The sequence below is a fragment of the Thalassophryne amazonica genome, chromosome 10 (genome assembly GCF_902500255.1).
Source record: "Thalassophryne amazonica chromosome 10, fThaAma1.1, whole genome shotgun sequence".
Lineage (NCBI taxonomy): Eukaryota > Metazoa > Chordata > Actinopteri > Batrachoidiformes > Batrachoididae > Thalassophryne > Thalassophryne amazonica.
Window position 1 is genome coordinate 53,255,035 of NC_047112.1, and position 17,480 is coordinate 53,272,514.

At 38.5% G+C, this 17,480-nt stretch overlaps 1 protein-coding gene across 2 annotated transcripts in view; it reads left to right on the forward strand.

Moving 5' to 3' along the window:
* The first annotated feature begins 232 nt into the window (after positions 1-232).
* The window catches only part of nr5a2 (nuclear receptor subfamily 5, group A, member 2), a 176,324-nt gene continuing 159,076 nt past the window's right edge, over positions 233-17,480 (forward strand). The window contains exons 1-3 of one of the 2 annotated variants that reach the window (XM_034180007.1): positions 233-1,016; positions 3,212-3,398; positions 6,883-7,024. In XM_034180007.1, coding sequence (XP_034035898.1) covers positions 3,294-3,398; positions 6,883-7,024 — 247 coding nt within the window. In that variant the 5' untranslated portion in view covers positions 233-1,016; positions 3,212-3,293. The remainder of the gene's footprint in view (positions 1,017-3,211; positions 3,399-6,882; positions 7,025-17,480) is intronic. The other variant, XM_034180005.1, reaches the window with a different exon arrangement.

The window sequence follows — 17,480 nt, forward strand, 5'->3', positions numbered from 1 at the left end:
ATCCAACAATTTTACGCATAAGCAGCGTGCGTATCCGTCACGACGCGTTCCATCGCATACCTGGCGATCTACCCCTCGCGCGCAGTTGCATCACCTCGCTTGATTTCCTTGTTCTCTCTCTCTCTCTCTCTCTCTCTCTCTCTCTCTCTCTCTCTCTCTCTCTCTCTCTCTTTCTCTCTCTCTCTTCTTTTTAAAGTCTGTCATTAACGGGATTAAACAGCTGGTATTTTTTTGGAGAGGTGGAACAGGAGGGTCTGAGGCGATGTTTGCCGGGCTCCCCGTCTGATTGGACCGGCGGAGGATGATGTCAGACGACCGCATGCGTCCCGGATTGGAGAGAGCGGAGTAAACAAAGCCGCGAGGCGGAGGTGAACGAGGAGAGGTCTCCACATCTCCAGACAGTTCGACCGACACACCGAATCCCGCTTTTTACGCACAGGAGAGGGCCGCCCCGCCGGCGCGTCCTCATCTTTTAAATTCTTAACATTTCCACGGGCAGTCCCCCTTAAATGGTGGCGCGCTAAAATATTTTGGGCGGGGGGGGAACTAAAAGGAACTTGTCTTTTAATCCGGACACTGCGCACTTTTCCCGTTTCCAAACTCGGCGCGCAGCTGTTCTTCGATAAGTGTCGAAAGGATTTGCGTTATCGTTGTGTTTTTATCTCATTTTACGTCGGCGCCGCTGCAGTTGTGAAAGGAAAAAGAGAAGAAAAAAAGTTGAATCAGGGTTAGACACGCGCCGGCTGTGCCGGGCGTACGTTTGGAGAGTTTTTTAAAGTCAGAATTTTTCTGAGCATGATTGGAAGAATACAAAGACAGAAGAGAGACCAGAAGTAAGAAAGTCACCCGGGACCCTCTGAGGTGTGTCTGCAGGAGCCTCCAGGTGTTCCGCCAAGCGCAGCGGAATCTGCAGCTCGGGTCGGCGGAGCTGACATGCTGCCCAAAGTCGAGACTGAATCCCTGGGACTCTCTCGATCGTATGGGGAACAGGGACACATGCCAAGAAACATGCAAGGTAAGAGCTGTCATTCCTTCAGACTGTCAGCTACTCTCATAAAGTTATTCTGACATTTTACGGATAGATATCGAAGAGGAAATCCTCAGCGCGCAGTGGCACCAAAAACTTCTGACCAGATTTCTACTGCAAATTAAACACAACAACACAAGGAACATAGACTTTACAATCAGTGTGTTAAATTTGTAGATATTTAAATAAGCTAAGTCGTATTTTACGCAAAGTTTTGTAATGAATAATTTTGACGCTTTGCTTAAAACCGTGCTGGAGTTTGGTGCGTAAAAGTGGCGAAACAAACTGTGCGCACTGAATTTAAAGGGTATAAGGACTTGCCAGTGCGCGCGACAGTCAGAACTCACATATTAAAATAAAGACTATGAAGAGTTCACTTTTGTAGTCAGCCTTGCTTCCAATCTCACAATTTTTATTTGTCTTTAATAATGAGGTTTTGTCAGCAAATTGCGCCGAATATTTTACTGAGGCAAACAAATGGTCTGTGGTATTTAGTGGAATTTAGACTTTGAATACTTTGTAAATGAATGAGACTAAAATAAAATAAAATACTAAATTTACTATATATATATATATATATATATATATATATATATATATATATATATATATATATATATATATATATATATATATATATATATATATATACGTTTAAGTGTTTAAATGCTACGACTTTCGTATCAGTTTTACATACAAATCATGAAGCATTGCATTAAGAAGTGGGACTGACTCACTGCTGTCATTCAGCAATATAACCGGGCAATCAATTAGCCTGAGTTCTGTTTATGAGCCTGTAATAACTCAAAAGACAAGGAGTGGCTTGTCAGGGAGCCCGTTATCTACTTTTACGCACAGCTAGAAACAAGGTGGCACAAAGTGACAGTCTCTCTTGGAATTATCGGCTTGTTTAAAAAATGTTGCGGGTTTTCTGAGAATTTGGCGAGCAAGTGGCCCTCAAAGTAAAATCAGGTGAGAAGCTGCGGTGCCGCTTCGCAGAGTTAACTCCTCAATTAACCCGCAAATGATGCGCATTAAAGTCTTATAATTATTCCTGATGTGGAAAAACAGGTTTTTCACAATACAGCAGAGATCAGTGTATTTAAAAATAAAAATCAGTTTTTAAAATATTTCTGGAAAATATGCTGCCGGCTCATGCAGCTACTTTTAATAACAACAACTTAATATTTAATTGGTGTCTGATTTATTAAAATAAAACGCAATAATTGTGCGTAATTGTGGCGGCAGGCGCCTTATCCACGCGTTCTTACGCATAACCAGAAGCCCAGTTTGCTGGGAAAAGAGCCGCTTTAGTGAAACTTGTTGCTTTAGTGCTTTTACAACTTGGGTGGGGGGGGGGGGGGGGGGACTTGAAGTTTAGTATTCGTAAAGATCTCGTGATGTGTCCGTTAGACAAAACATTTCCACTTTTATGTCCGCATCCGCCAAGCTTTTCGCGTTTGATCATTGATTCTTTTTATTACCACGCAGCCATAAATGCTTTTGTAACAGCTGTAAATGTCAGCGTGACTGTTTGCTGCGCGCTCACACACAGTCTTATCAAAGCTGTTATTACTTATCAGAATGCTGGAAGGGTTAAACAAATATAAACCGCAAAAAATTGTGGAAAAGCACGGCGAATTTGTTCGCGTAATTATCCAATTGCGATGGCGCAGTTTTTCCCCTCGCTTTGCTTGTGGGTTTTTTTACAATTTATTTATTTAATGATTCAGCGGAAACAATAAAATTAATTTGTTTTACTTTTTTCCAGAGCGCACAGAATGTTACTTTAAAAAGAAGCAACTTGGCGTAACTCAATGTGCGTAACTCATCTAATAAGAATAGGGGGAAAATTGTTGGTTTAACTGCTTTTGCCTGCAGAGATAAAGGCCTCTCTGCGTCTTCATTTGTCTGTGGGCGGTAACATTTTCTCCTCCAATCTTTTAACTGTAATATCTCTCCACTTCTCCCCCCGAGCCAATTCACGACGCATGTATATTTACAATGCGCTCGTTATTTATTTATTTATTTATTTATTTATTTATTTATTTACTCCCGTCTGCAATGAAAAGAGCGCAGCAAGCAGAAATAATCTTGCTTTTGAGATCAGCACCTCTCCAAATAAAGTCCCTCCCCAAAAAGCCTCACAAAAGTTAAAGACAAAAAAAAAAAACATCATGCATCTGCGTTTTGATGAATGAAAGTGGAGTTTTTGATAAACTGATATTGCATTTGTGTGTGTTTGCATGCAGCACCTCAGTTAAAAATGATGGACTACTCCTATGACGAGGATCTGGACGAGATGTGTCCCGTGTGCGGAGACAAGGTTTCAGGGTACCACTATGGACTGCTCACCTGTGAGAGCTGCAAGGTGAGTGAGTGCGCCTTTGGTCTGACTATTAAAGTGTTGATTTTGCTGACATATATTTCTTCCCATTTTTGGTAAGAAAATGTTCATAATGCACAAAAAAGTACACCAGAGAGTGTCTGATAGGATTATTATCTCCCAGTGTTTAACCTGCAGTGAGTTAATTAGCATTTTTATTGCATCATGTGAAGTGTAGTTTCACGTTGATTTTATTTTTTATTTTTGCACATTGTAGCACTTTGGTTCAAAAAGGTTTGTAACCAATAGCACAGAGGTCAAAGGTCAAATATTCTTGCAGCAACCGATGTAACAACTTTTTCCTGCACTGTTTGAAGGTTTGGGTAATATTTAGTTCAGAGGTATGAAAAAAGCATTTTTCCCTCCTCTTCTGTTTCATTTCTTGCAGCAGCAGAACACAAAGACACTTTCTGTGTGGGTGGAGGTTTGAACCTCAGGACAGCGTGCGAGCATCAGTTTGCACAAGCCTGTGCCGTGCACACACAACTCTCAACACAAGTTCATTAACAGCTTTGTCCCTTTTCTGACTGTCATTATTTTGGCCTCAGTCAACAATCCTTTTTATTCCTCGCCCGCCCGCCCGTTTCTGCTTTCCTCCTCAGTGCCTGGCTGATGGGCACTGCGGGCGGCCGGGAGTTTTAAACACAGCGGAGCTGTCAGCACAAAATGAAGCGAAGACAAATGTTTCTGTGTTAACACTATTTGGTGTAAAATTGCAGCTTGCACATTTCTCGCCTATGCCGTCATTATTCAAAGCAGATGTTATAGATTTGATCGCACATTATGACCTTGAGATGCAAAGCACTTGCTTCAAGGGAAACATCGGCAGAACCTCTGCTGCTTTTCAGCTGGCGCCAGACAGACGAACACAGAAACGGGTATGGTGGTGCACGCAGGGTGGAGATGAAGCATCCTAATTTAAAAAACGCTGTTTGTCCAATAATGACCTGAAATATCTATTACGTCATGTTACAGGATGATGCTGAAAAGTAGTTTAAAATAAACTTTGATCATGAGGAATTTCCTGCTGATCTTTTCAGCAGAATCCTCCATTTCCAGTAGCGTACTGTTTTGAGGTCAGGTCGCAACTACCCACAACCCACATCCAAAACAGAACCCCACCCTTATACCCTTTACCCGCTGAGAAAAATGCAGCTGTTGATCCAAACTGAGGTTTGGTCGTGTTGCCAGTGTTGCACTGCATGATCAGCCACAAGGAGAGAGTCCCAAAAGCAACATAATCTTCTAATGTGTCCACTGGATCCCAACACACCCGTGCACACGTCCCTCCGTGTGCATGCAGAGGAAGCGCAGACACACATGACACGCATTGGATGAACAACAATAAGAAGCCCAAATGTCTTTTATTGAGACAGAATTTGTAGATGAGGTGACAGCAGGTAAACATTCAAACCCCGAGAAAGTGACATGACAGACATCACGGGAGAAGCTCAAGGCCAGAGGAAATCTGAAAGATTTTGTAAAAGGAGTGAAGTTATTGGATGAGAAGTATCAGTAAAAGCAGCTGAATGGTCAAAAGAAATGTGACAAAATGCAAAAGTTATCAAAGAAATATACAACACACAAAAAGTTACAAATTACACAATAATTATTTTACGAAAAATTTTTCTGACAACTTTAAAACTTCAGTTTTATTTTTGCTGATTTCTTCTTGCAGCTCCTTTGCATGTGACAATAACACCATAATGGTAAATCGAGTAATCAGTGATTAATCATCAAGTATTATATTATTTGGCAGTAATTTTTATAATTGATCTCTCATTTTGAGGTTTTAAGCTCTTTTTTAACAACTCCATATTCTTTGATTTCATCTTTTCAAATATAAATATTTGTATGGCTTCATTACTAGTTTCTTTTCTCCTCTCTGACAATAGCTTGAATATCTTTTGGGTTGTGAACAAATAAGACATCTGAGGATGTTATCTTGGGCTTTGGGAAATAATGATTAACATTTTTCACCATTTTTTTGTCCAAGCAACTAATTGATTAATCAAGAAAATAACTGACAGATTAATTGAATTTGAAAATAAATATTAGTTGCAGCCCTGCACTGTCAAAATGATCAAGGTAGTTCTACTTAAAAACAAAGTTCAATTACTGTCATAAAAATATGAGTAAACACAAGTTCAAAATAAGTTTTGTACTATGCTAAAAGTTAAGTTATGAAAGCAGTTTAATTAATGATCATTTACTTTTATGTTGAACCAAAACATTTTGATTTCGAGTTTACTCAGCTTTTTAAGACAGCTATTGAATCAATTTTTTTAAGTGTACTGAAAAAAGTAAACATGACTTTTAAAAAACATAATTTTTCTTATTAGAAAATGATGTTATTTGGACACATTATGATCAAGTGCAACTGATGTACATATTTATATAATTTAAATCCAACACTGTTAAACCACTGAATATTCTTATAATTGGATCAGTTTTCCCTAAATTTGGGTTGTGCAGAAAATTAAAGTATGTGTTTTATTTGTCTGCTTTTGTCCATTTCCAGCCATCATACTGTGTGGTTTGTCAAAGCGGTGCTCGGGTCCATGCTTCAGACATTTATAGCGCGTACGCACTCTCGGAAGCAAGATGTTTTCAACACAAAAAAGTCAATAATCCAAAACTCAGCGCAGGAGTTTTATATTTTTAAAGGCTCAAGCAATGCAGATTGTTAATTAAATTTGCGGTGGGTGAAATATTGACAGCAGCATGTTCTCCTCCCTGCACCCCCCTCACCTCCCCTTCCCACCACCACCACTCCCACCCCTTTTTTTTAAGACCATGTTTAAGGATTCTCCTCCTCAGCTATGGATCAGGAATACGTTAATACCATCTTCCCTTCCTTTGATTTTCACCGCTCACCAATAATTAATTCCACATTGCAGGTGTGAATCTGTGTAAACCCAGAACTGTGAATAATGGATATAATTTATTGGATTTTTTTTTCTTTAAGACTTCTGTGCAGATATTTTTCAATAATTACAGTTGAAAAGGAGTTTTCCCTTTTAAACTCTAAAATTTGCACAAAAAATATACAAAATAAAATATAGCAACTAATAATGTAAATTTGACATGATCCAGATTAAGTCTGCAAACTATGCAACAGGTAGAGAATTAATTTATATTTAGCCTTTTAAAAGATGAATAAAGTTTATTGAAATTTATTTTCTATAATCAGATGTTTTATGCAGAAAATAGCATTGTGATTATGACATCATAATCATCATCAACCTGAAGAAACTTTATAGACAGACAACAATTTGCAGTGAGATTTTGTGCTTTATATTGTTTTTGTGTCTGCAGAACATCACGTTTAAGATCAAACATCTTATGGTGTGTATGTGTGTGTCCGTTAGGCCTGTCCCGCTCCCTCTGTCTGAGAGTGTGAGTGGCCCAATTACCACGGCATTGCAGGGGTCAAGCTGGTTGACGTCTTAATTGGTTTTCTCTGCAGGGCTTTTTCAAACGCACCGTCCAGAACAACAAGCGCTACACATGTATAGAGAACCAGAGCTGCCAGATTGACAAGACCCAGAGGAAGCGCTGCCCCTACTGTCGCTTCCAAAAGTGCCTCACTGTCGGCATGAAGCTCGAAGGTACGGCGATGTGTTCGAAAATTGTTTGTTTTTTGCAGCTTGGTGGTGTTTTGTTTTGTTTTTCCCCTCCCCCTGTTGTGAGATGATGTAGGAATGTGAGATAACCCAGACACTGAATGTTTAGTGTCTGGGTTAAAACCTAGAGAAATGACTGGTAGATTATGTGTTTAAAAATGTCAAAATAAATCAATATTGCACAGTCAAAATGAGACCACTAGTCATAACTGAGTGGACAGTGGGAGCTTAATTCCTTTGCTCAAGGGGTCTCGGACAGAACAGATGGCTATAATTAGGTCTGAACTTGGAAATGTCCACAAATACGACCGCGTACAGGCTGCGGAAACACCCTCAATGACCTGCAGGGTTATATGTGTTTAGAACAGATGTTTGAATTTGAGTAATATTGAAGCTTTTACAGTTTTATATGGAAATAAAATGCCAATACAGTACAGAGTTATTGAATTTTTGTGCTCTTTGCACATTGTCAAAGTTCCAAAGTAAATATATAGTGGATACAGAAAGTCTATATACCATTTTGCTTTGACTCATTTTAATTTGTTTTTGCTATTTAAAAAAAAAAAAAAGACAACAGAGGGCTGATGCTCTTATTTGCACACTGAGATGTAAGTTTATAATGTGAATTATGAATACTAATTGTCAGTAATACAGGCAGTGAGCTTTGAGGGACTTCATGTTGTGATTTCCTTATGATTTCATGATGAAGTCACATACCAATCGATTACACATCTTTTACTGATCGATATGAGCTTTTGATTGAATCTGTAGCTACACACTGGTGGTAGAGATATTATGATAAATGTGCTTTTGGGGCAATGTTGTGCTTAACCCTGGCCTTGACCTTTGACCAATCTCACTCACTCTCACTCATTTTCACCCCCTTGTCACAGGGCCTTTGACCAATCTGTTCTACAAAATAAATCATCTGGTGAAAATACGTCCAGCTGTTTTTTTTTTTTTATTATTATGTCGTTCACACACAGAGACATGCAGGAGTGATTATAATACCCTGCTCATGCAACAGCGTGCAGGGCAATTAAATCTTCTCTCTATTAAAATTTCTAAAATATTCTCCTTTACAGTCACACCAAAATCAAATCTCTGCAACATGATAGAAAAAAAAAATAACTGGTTTGCATAAGTAATGGTACCATTTAGTCTAATGTAACTAAAATCATTACTTTTACAGAGTTGTCAGCTAGAACTAACAAAAGTTGCACGATGCACAATTTCTCCAGTCACAAACACAGAATCCTATAACTCCTTCAGAGTTGTCATGGACAACTTGTTGGCTTTCATCACGAGTCTATTCAATTTTTCAGTTTATTTCATTTATAGTCTCCTTCTTGAATGCTCACTCAGTTGTTGAGAACAGCCCAGTGTCACGTTATCTCCCCTCCATACTTTCGGTCATTATTTTTAACCCTAACTCTAACTATAACACACCCCCCATCCCACGTCACCCCAAATTTCGTGACACTGTCACAAAATGTGTTTTATTTTCATGATGGTATTATTAACGACTATATTAATTCGCTTTTCTTGACATCATCACGGTTTTTGCCGTGTGATTGATACGTGCTTCAGATTTACCATAGAGTACCATACTGTTTGTATTTCTTCATGATTTATGTAAATAAAGTCCAAGAGCTATTCAGTGACTTGGAAATGTTCAAGTATCTAAAGAAAACTGTATGTAAAAGTGATGATTTAGTTGTGTTGTACAAACAGGGGCACATACTTATGCATACCACTGTTCTGACTTTGACATTTTTATTTCATTTATATGATGTTGCAAAGATTAATTTTGGGTGTGAGATTAAACAGGATAATTTGATAAACTGTAATAATGAGAAGCCTGAATTATTTCTGAAATGGCATAAACAAATTAAAATGTGTCCAAGTGTACATTGAATTCCTGTGTCCACTGTGACACACAGCAGACACACAATGTGTGAATGCTGGTTTGTATTTTTCAATACATTAAACGATTCCTTTTGTTTTCAACTGTCATAATATCCATCTTTCATGTGAAGAGTTTCTTTATTATTTGTTTCTTTGTTATTTGTGGTATGCACCTTTGGAGGCGGCTGAGAAAATGTCCATAATCCATTCAAAATCCTACATTTTCAGCCTCAGTTATTCACCATCAACACCATTCATTGGCCGATCCTTTCTCATAGCACCCCCATTTGCCGTAGCGCCAGTGAGGTTATGCATGGTTTACCTGTCAAACTGGACTGTGTAGAAACGGTCCAAGGTTCAGAAAGCGTGAAAGAGCATAGCGCCACCTACAGGAGAGAGGCTTCTATCCTGACTGTCATTTGTTGTTAGATCTGTAGTTTTTCTCTTGTCTGCCTGTAAGTTTTTCCATATTTTGAAAAATTTACTCTTTCATGCTGTCAGAAGGCTGAAAGTTGTGATTTTTAATGTGCCAAGACAACCATTTCCAAACTTTTAAGAACGCCCAGGCTGACTGTGAAATCTGAAAATCATCTGGGTCCCATCCAAATCATCATAATTTTGAATGGCACATGGAACTAAGATTAGATAGATAGATAGATAGATAGATAGATAGATAGATAGATAGATAGATAGATAGATAGATAGATAGATAGATAGATAGATAGATAGATAGATAGATAGATAGATAGATAGATAGATAGATAGATAGATAGATAGATTGATTGATTGATTGATTGATTGATTGATTGTTAAACAAGGCCAGACAAAATAAAGAATAACATAAATTAAATCCCATGGCTTTGTTTTGTTACTTCTGATTACATTATCAAAAATTACAACAAAAAACTGTAGTTTATTTTAAACTTTATTACAAAATTAAAATCAAAGGTATTTTTATTTATTTCTTTTTAATGATCTCTCAAGGGCCCTTTACACATCCACAGGGGTTCCCATCCCACCTGCAGTAAATTCACAGCCCACCAGGGGGCCCACCCTTTGGCAATCACTGTTCTAAGAAATTAAATGTTATATTTTCTTGATCCAGTTATGTCAACCGGACCTACAAAACTTGAGTGTTTGAATGAAGTAAGTAAATGGTAGCAAATTGTTAAAATCAATTGTATGTTATGATTGATATTTAAATAACTAAGTTTTGTAGGTCTAGTTGACAAAGCCAGATTAAGTAAATATCATTTAATTTTTTTAGTGTGGGGAATTGCTACTTATTTCTGTTGGTTGAGTATTTCATATGTGATTTACCAGGCACTTGAAATGTACTTTAAATAAAGATTTGTGCATTTATTATTAATTATTATGAATATAATTTATATTATTATTAATAATGTTGCCTCACTGATAAATAATTATGCCCTCCACTACTACCACCACCAAGAAAAAAGCTCTGATGTGCACCATGAAAAATAAGACTCTGTGCTTGACTAAATGATTGTTGGTATTACAGTCAAGAATTCTATTTATTTGAACAATGAAGAGCGTTCAGCCTTTCTCCAAATCTCTGTGAATTAGCAAAACCATTCTTTTCCACCAAATCAAGGGAAACCAGCAATGCTTATTAGTATTTTAGATGTGTTCGAGGGTGTTTCATGGTATCTGGTAGCTGCTGCGCACTTAAATTTGCCAGACAGTGTAATAGATAAAATATTAAACTTGGCAATGCAGAGAGAATGGTAATGATGATACATTTGGCCAGGCTTTTTGCTGAATTTGAACTCTGCTCAGAAGCTTGTTCAAACACGGGTATTGAGACGTGACAGTGCGGCCAGTGGTCGAAAAATATAATCGGCTCATTTTCCACAAACGCAGCTAAGTTTTAAAATGTGGAGGTTTACGTAGGATGTATACATGGTTATCACAAGGCTTCAGTTACCTTTAACAAAAACACAGATTGTTTTAGTTTGTAAGGTCGTTTAATCTGTGATATGTTATTCATACGGTTTTGGTCTCGTTTGGAAATTCTTCCTACATTTGCAATTTAAAACTCGTTAAGAAAAAAACAACCCTTGGCTGCTGAAATGATCACATACATTGTTTAACTGTTAAAGAAATGAGACCCAGAGAGGGTGAAAATAAATCTCAGACGGACTAACTAGCATCTTTCCGGAGGCTTCTCCTTTTACCTGCCACGCGTTGTGTAATTAATTGGTGTTAATTGTGAACGGCCGCTGGGCAGAAAGTCCAGGCGTGTCATTTTCCAGCTGACATGGGTGGGACGTGGAGGGGTGAGGGGTGCGTTTCAATAGGGGGGAGTTCACTGGTGGTTGCTTTCAGCTCGGGGCAAGACAGGCCCTGCAGCACTCCGTCAGAGTCCAGCTCGAGAAAAGCTGACACTCCTCAGCACACACACACACACACACACACAGCTCTGGTAAACACATACATATATTCATGGTAAATCTACAAAGGTGTTCAGACAGCCCCAGGCAAGCGGGAGAAGTTATCATTTGTTCTTAAAAATGCAATAAGAAAAAGGGAGATTTGGGGTCATGTGCTTTGTTCTTGGGAACTTTTCCGTTCTGTTATGCAGCAGCTCGGAGCAACACATGAATTTGGCCTAACAGCTGGAAACCAAATGTAGAAAAATGAATGCAAGTGAAACTTTAAAGTTGACCCAACCTGTTTTTCATTCATTTTCTGTACCTGCTTCTTCCAGTTAAGGTTTCACAGGCAGGTCATTCCATCTCAAGTCATCCAGAGGCTCCAAGGTCACCCCTCAGTTCTGTTCTGTCAGTTTGATATGTTATTCCTATTACAAAGTTATGGTGAAATGTCAAATATTAGGTCTGTATCTTGCAAACATTTGAAGTTACAGCCTTTGGAAATTTTTGTGAATTTTTCGCATTATCGTGAAAACTGTTTTCTACCAACTTTGCACGTTAATAATGAGCTGCCTATATGCCTCACAGCTTTGAAACTGCTCATGTCAGGCTAACGTTTGGTGTAGAGTTGGGAAATTGTGGCAGTTTTAGTGTATCTAGTGTGATCTGCCTTCCACAAAGGCCTCAAAATGATAGAAAACCCAAAATTTTACATGTTGTTCGTATCTTTGATTAGTTCAGAATCAAATAAATATACCAGCTATGGCTCATTATTAACATGCAAACTTGGTAGAAAACACAGTTTACATGATATGTGAAAAATTCACAAAAATTTCCAAAGGTTGTAACTTCAAAAGTTTTCAAGATACAGACCTAATATTTTGCATTTCACCCTAACTTTGGAATGTGATTAACATATAAAATTGACAGAATAAAACTGAGGGGTGATCTAGGAATGTTTTTCAAAACTGGATGATTTCAGATGGAATGACCCTGGCAGCTGGAGCTTATCCCAGTGGTCATGGGGTGAGAGGCGAGGTGCAGCCTGCACACACTGCCAGTCTGTCGCAGGGCTGACACATACTGACAGACAAGCACATTTACACCTACAATCAATTCAAAGTTTCTAACTCACCTAAGCTACATGTCTTTGGAAGTGTGAGGGACCCGCAAACATGGGGAGAACATGCAAACTCCACACAGAAAGAACCAGACGGGAAGCAAACCCCGGTCCGTCTCCCTGTGATTCTACAGTGCTAACCACTAATCCACCGTGCTCCTACCTGTTAGTTTTTCTTTTTAATTGACTGTTTTCTGTTGCCTGCGACAGACTGGTATCATGTCCTGGGTGTACCCCGCATTGTGCCCTATGACTGCTGGAACAGGCTCCAGCCCCCTGCGACCCTTAATTGGACTAAGCGATTGAAGATGAGTGTGTGAGTGTGTATGTGTTTTCTGTTGACTTTTGCCAATCGTGGGATGCTCTGTGCATGTTTAGACTCGCCGTGAGCATCAACAGTGGTGAAGAAGTTTCCACGTGGTGTGGTGAAGCTGAGGAGATGAAGATGAGCACATATCAAAGTGACACAGTCGCCGCTGTGATATGTTTGCCTTATCCCAGATTCAAGATTGGTCATATTATCTGCAGCCGATAATGAAACAAAAACAGTTAAATCTCAGTGACGTTTGTTTTTTACGTCCACCAAGGACGTAATAAAATCACCTGTGTTTATTTGTCTGTCTGTCTGTCTGTGTGTTAGCAGGATTACATCAAAACTACTGCATAGATTTTGACAAACTTTTCACCACAGATAGATATTAGGCAATGGAAGAACCTATTAAATTTTGGAGTTGATCCGGATCTTCTGTATCAAGTTTCACTTTATATAGGCTTTGAAGGATTACTGTTAGCAGGATTACATCAAAACTACTGCACAGATTTTGAAAAAAAATTTCAGCACAGTTAGATATTAGGGCATGGAAGACTGCATTAAATTTTGGAGGTGATCTGGATCTGGATCCGGATTCTGGATCAAGTTTCACTTTATATAGGCTTTGAAGGATTACTTCAACACAACTTTACAGATTCTCACCAAATTTGCACCACAGATAGATATTAGGGCATGGAAGACTCCATTAAATTTTGGAGGTGATACAGATCCGAATTGACGGACATCAGAAATCTCTGATTGCTGCTCTTGTTTATTTTATTTTTATTTAATCCTGCAACAGGATATATCATTGAACAGCTCTGCAGCATTCAAGATTTGCTTTCCAAAATAAAAATGCAACTTGTGTCTCTTTGTACCATAATGGAACCTGGTGGGTGGAGCTATTCTACTTAAAAGGGACAGTCACAGAGCCATACATGCAAAAGTGATCTGCAGAGTTTCAGAAGTTGTTGCTCATGGTCTGTTGATACCGGCAATGTTTTCTTACACAAAGCCATCAAAATGACCAAAATTTGTCATGATGTTGACTTAACAACACAAAATGTATAGTTGTCATTTTTACCTGAGGCCATCAAATATGGCCACCATGAATTGTGAAGGCTTACGTCTGCCCATCTGTCCGTCTGTCTGTACTCGGCATAACTCCAGTCCTATTACTGCCATAGTCTTCTAATTCACAGGGGACATTCTTGGGACACAGACCTTGGACAAGTTCAAAGATGGCTAACCTTGGCCTATTTTAAGAGGTATTTTAAGAGGTTAAAAAGACATATTCTGTTCCCATTTTTATGCTATGAATCATACAAATCCATTATTTTTTTTAAATTTACTTATTTATTTACTTTTTTGAGGGATGGGGTGACAGCCAATCAGAGTAGAGCAGTACTGTGATGTCAGTGGCTTTTCTCTCTGGCACTCGACAACCAGTTCATTTATGTGTAAATATAACATGTTTCTCATATATATTATGTAAAAGATAGCGAGAAATAAGCACTTCTAAAAATGAAAATGCTGTTTTTTGGAACCTGATGACACCTCAGGAGTGATTTACAAGCCATCTCGTGGACATTAGCATGTTGACGACACTGGCTGGTCTAGCTAGCTGCTAACTGAGCGTTGTTACACATTTCTCACATATTATGTAAAAGCTAGCGGGAAATAAACACTTCTAAAACTGAAAACACTGTTTTGGTAACCTGATAACACCTGTAAATAAAATATTGTCTATGACTTTATTGATTGAGTTTATCCTGCAACATCAATGTAAACATACAGAGGTGAATGTATCAAGGACACACAGATAAAGCAATAAAGCATAAATGCTTATTTCCATTGTGGTCCTTGTGAAATTATCACATGACAAGGGCTTGATTGAACATGTACAAATTGTACATAAGATGATAGGATCTGAATAATTAATGTAAATAACAATAAATGTATAATTATATATATATATACGAGGGCTGTCCGTAAAGTATAGGTCCTTTTTATTTTTTTCAAAAACTATATGGATTTCATTCATATGTTTTTACGTCAGACATGCTTGCACCCTCGTGCGCATGCGTGAGTTTTTCCACGCCTGTCGGTGACGTCATTCGCCTGTGAGCACTCCTTGTGGGAGGAGTCGTCCAGCCCCTCGTCGGAATTCCTTTGTCTGAGAAGTTGCTGAGAGACTGGCGCTTTGTTTGATCAAAAATTTTTCTAAACCTGTGAGACACATCGAAGTGGACATGGTTCGAAAAATTAAGCTGGTTTTCAGTGAAAATTTTAACAGCTGATGAGAGATTTTGAGGTGATTCTGTCGCTTTAAGGACTTTTCACGGTGCGAGATGTCGCTCAGCGCTCCCAGGCAGCGTCATCAGCCTGTTTCAAGCTTAAAACCTCCACATTTCAGGCTCTATTGATCCAGGACGTCGTGAGGGAACAGAGAAGTTTCAGAAGAAGTCGGTTTCAGCATTTTATCCGGATATTCCACTGTTAAAGGAGATTTTTTTAATGAAAGACGTGCAGACGGGTCCGCGCATCGGGACGCAGCCGACGCGGCGCGGCGGCACAGGAAAAACACCTCCGTGTTGATAACCATTTGTAAAATCCAGGCGGCTTTTGATGGCTTTCAGTGGAGTGAGTATATGAGAAATTGTTTATCAGCTGGAGATGTTCCAACTTGTCCTTAAGGCTTCCAACAGAGGTGTTTTTCCTGTGGCGGAGCGTCGCGGCGGCTGCGAGCCGACGCTGTAATCCGCCCGCACGTCTTTCATTAAAAAAATCTCCTTTAACAGTGGAATATCCGGATAAAATGCTGAAACCGACTTCTTCTGAAACTTCTCTGTTCTCTCACGACGTCCTGGATCAATAAAGCCTGAAATGTGGAGGTTTTAAGCTTGAAACAGGCTGATGACGCCGCCTGAGAGCGCTGCGCGACGTCTCGCACCGTGAAAAGTCCTTAAAGCGACAGAATCACCTCAAAATCTCTCATCAGCTGTTAAAATTTTCACTGAAGACCAGCTTAATTTTTCGAACCATGTCCACTTCGATGTGTCTCACAGGTTTAGAAAAAATTTTGATCAAACAAAGCGCCAGTCTCTCAGCAACTTCTCAGACAAAGGAATTCCGACGAGGGGCTGGACGACTCCTCCCACAAGGAGTGCTCACAGGCGAATGACGTCACCGACAGGCGTGGAAAAACTCACGCATGCGCACGAGGGTTCAAGCATGTCTGACGTAAAAACATATGAATGAAATCCATATAGTTTTTGAAAAAAATAAAAAGGACCTATACTTTACGGACAGCCCTCGTATATATATATATATATATATATATATATATATATATATATATATATATATATATATATATATATATATATATATATATATATATATATATATATATATATATATATATATATATATATATATAATAGAAGAAATACCTTACTGAATTTTCATGTACTCAACAAAAACTGACTCATTGGATTTGATTTCCATCTAATAAATATATGTAGTCCCAACTGAATTCAATTCAATTATCTTGCATGGGTGTGTTTTCTTTGAGTTGGGGTTACATATATTTTTAGATGAAAATCCTGCTCATAATTGAATTGAGTTCATCCAATGAGCCATTTTTGAGTGGTATTACTACTAAAACTAATAATAATAATAATAAATGCTCCTTTATAAACTTACATCCATGAACGGATAATGGAGGGTAGAGTTTATGTGGTCCCCCTGTTTGTTTTTATACAAAGTATCACAAAGTTGGTTGGATTCCAATTAAATTTTGTGGGAGAAATATTCCCTGCATCACTGAGGAGTTTATTTAATTTCGATGTTATGTTTTGTCATTAATTAATTTTTCTTCTTTTTACGTTGTGACACGGGACATTTTCAAACATCCTAAGTTTTCTCAAATTTTTGAATTATAGAATCATATTTCAGATGAGAATGGGTTAATTCTTTGTCTTAGGTGGTTCACAACAGATGTTCACAAACTGAAGTTTTGTGCACATCTGTGGGTGGTGTCCCATTGCCAGGTTTTGATACCCAATTGTATATCTTTTTCATCCAGTAAAACATCAGATACTCAATCGGGGCCTGAGAACAGGTGTAATCTGTTAAAAGCAGCATTGTAGATCATAGTGAGCAATTGGGAACGTTTTAAACATGATTTAAAAATTCATGACATTGGATTAAATACAGTCCATGAAACATGAATCATCGGCTTTTTGGAAAAAATTGCAAATTGCATTTGCAAATTGCAATTTGCAATTTGCATTTTTGGAAAAAATATCAGAAAAACACAGAAGTAGCTAAAACAATCATATGAGGGAAATTGTATGTACTCTGGTGTACTCGGCAATATTTAGGTGTATTAGGGAACATTCTGTTACTCTCATATGTAAGTGGGTATAAATAATAGGTCATATGAAGTTTGCAGACTATTTTAACAAATAGGGTTGATTTCCTAAATTTTGAAATCAGGATAGAAGTTGGGGATGGGAGACCATCCTAAGTTATTGCAAAAAAGCAATTCTGGTCATGAGTTTACATACGCTGGGAGATCAGGGAATTCACTAGGATAAGCAGTCAGGCTGCCAAATTGTATCCCTGGGTATGATTCCCTCTCATACTACCTGTGCGTGGCCTTGGACAAGACACTGCACCCCCACTGTCTCAGTCCAGCCA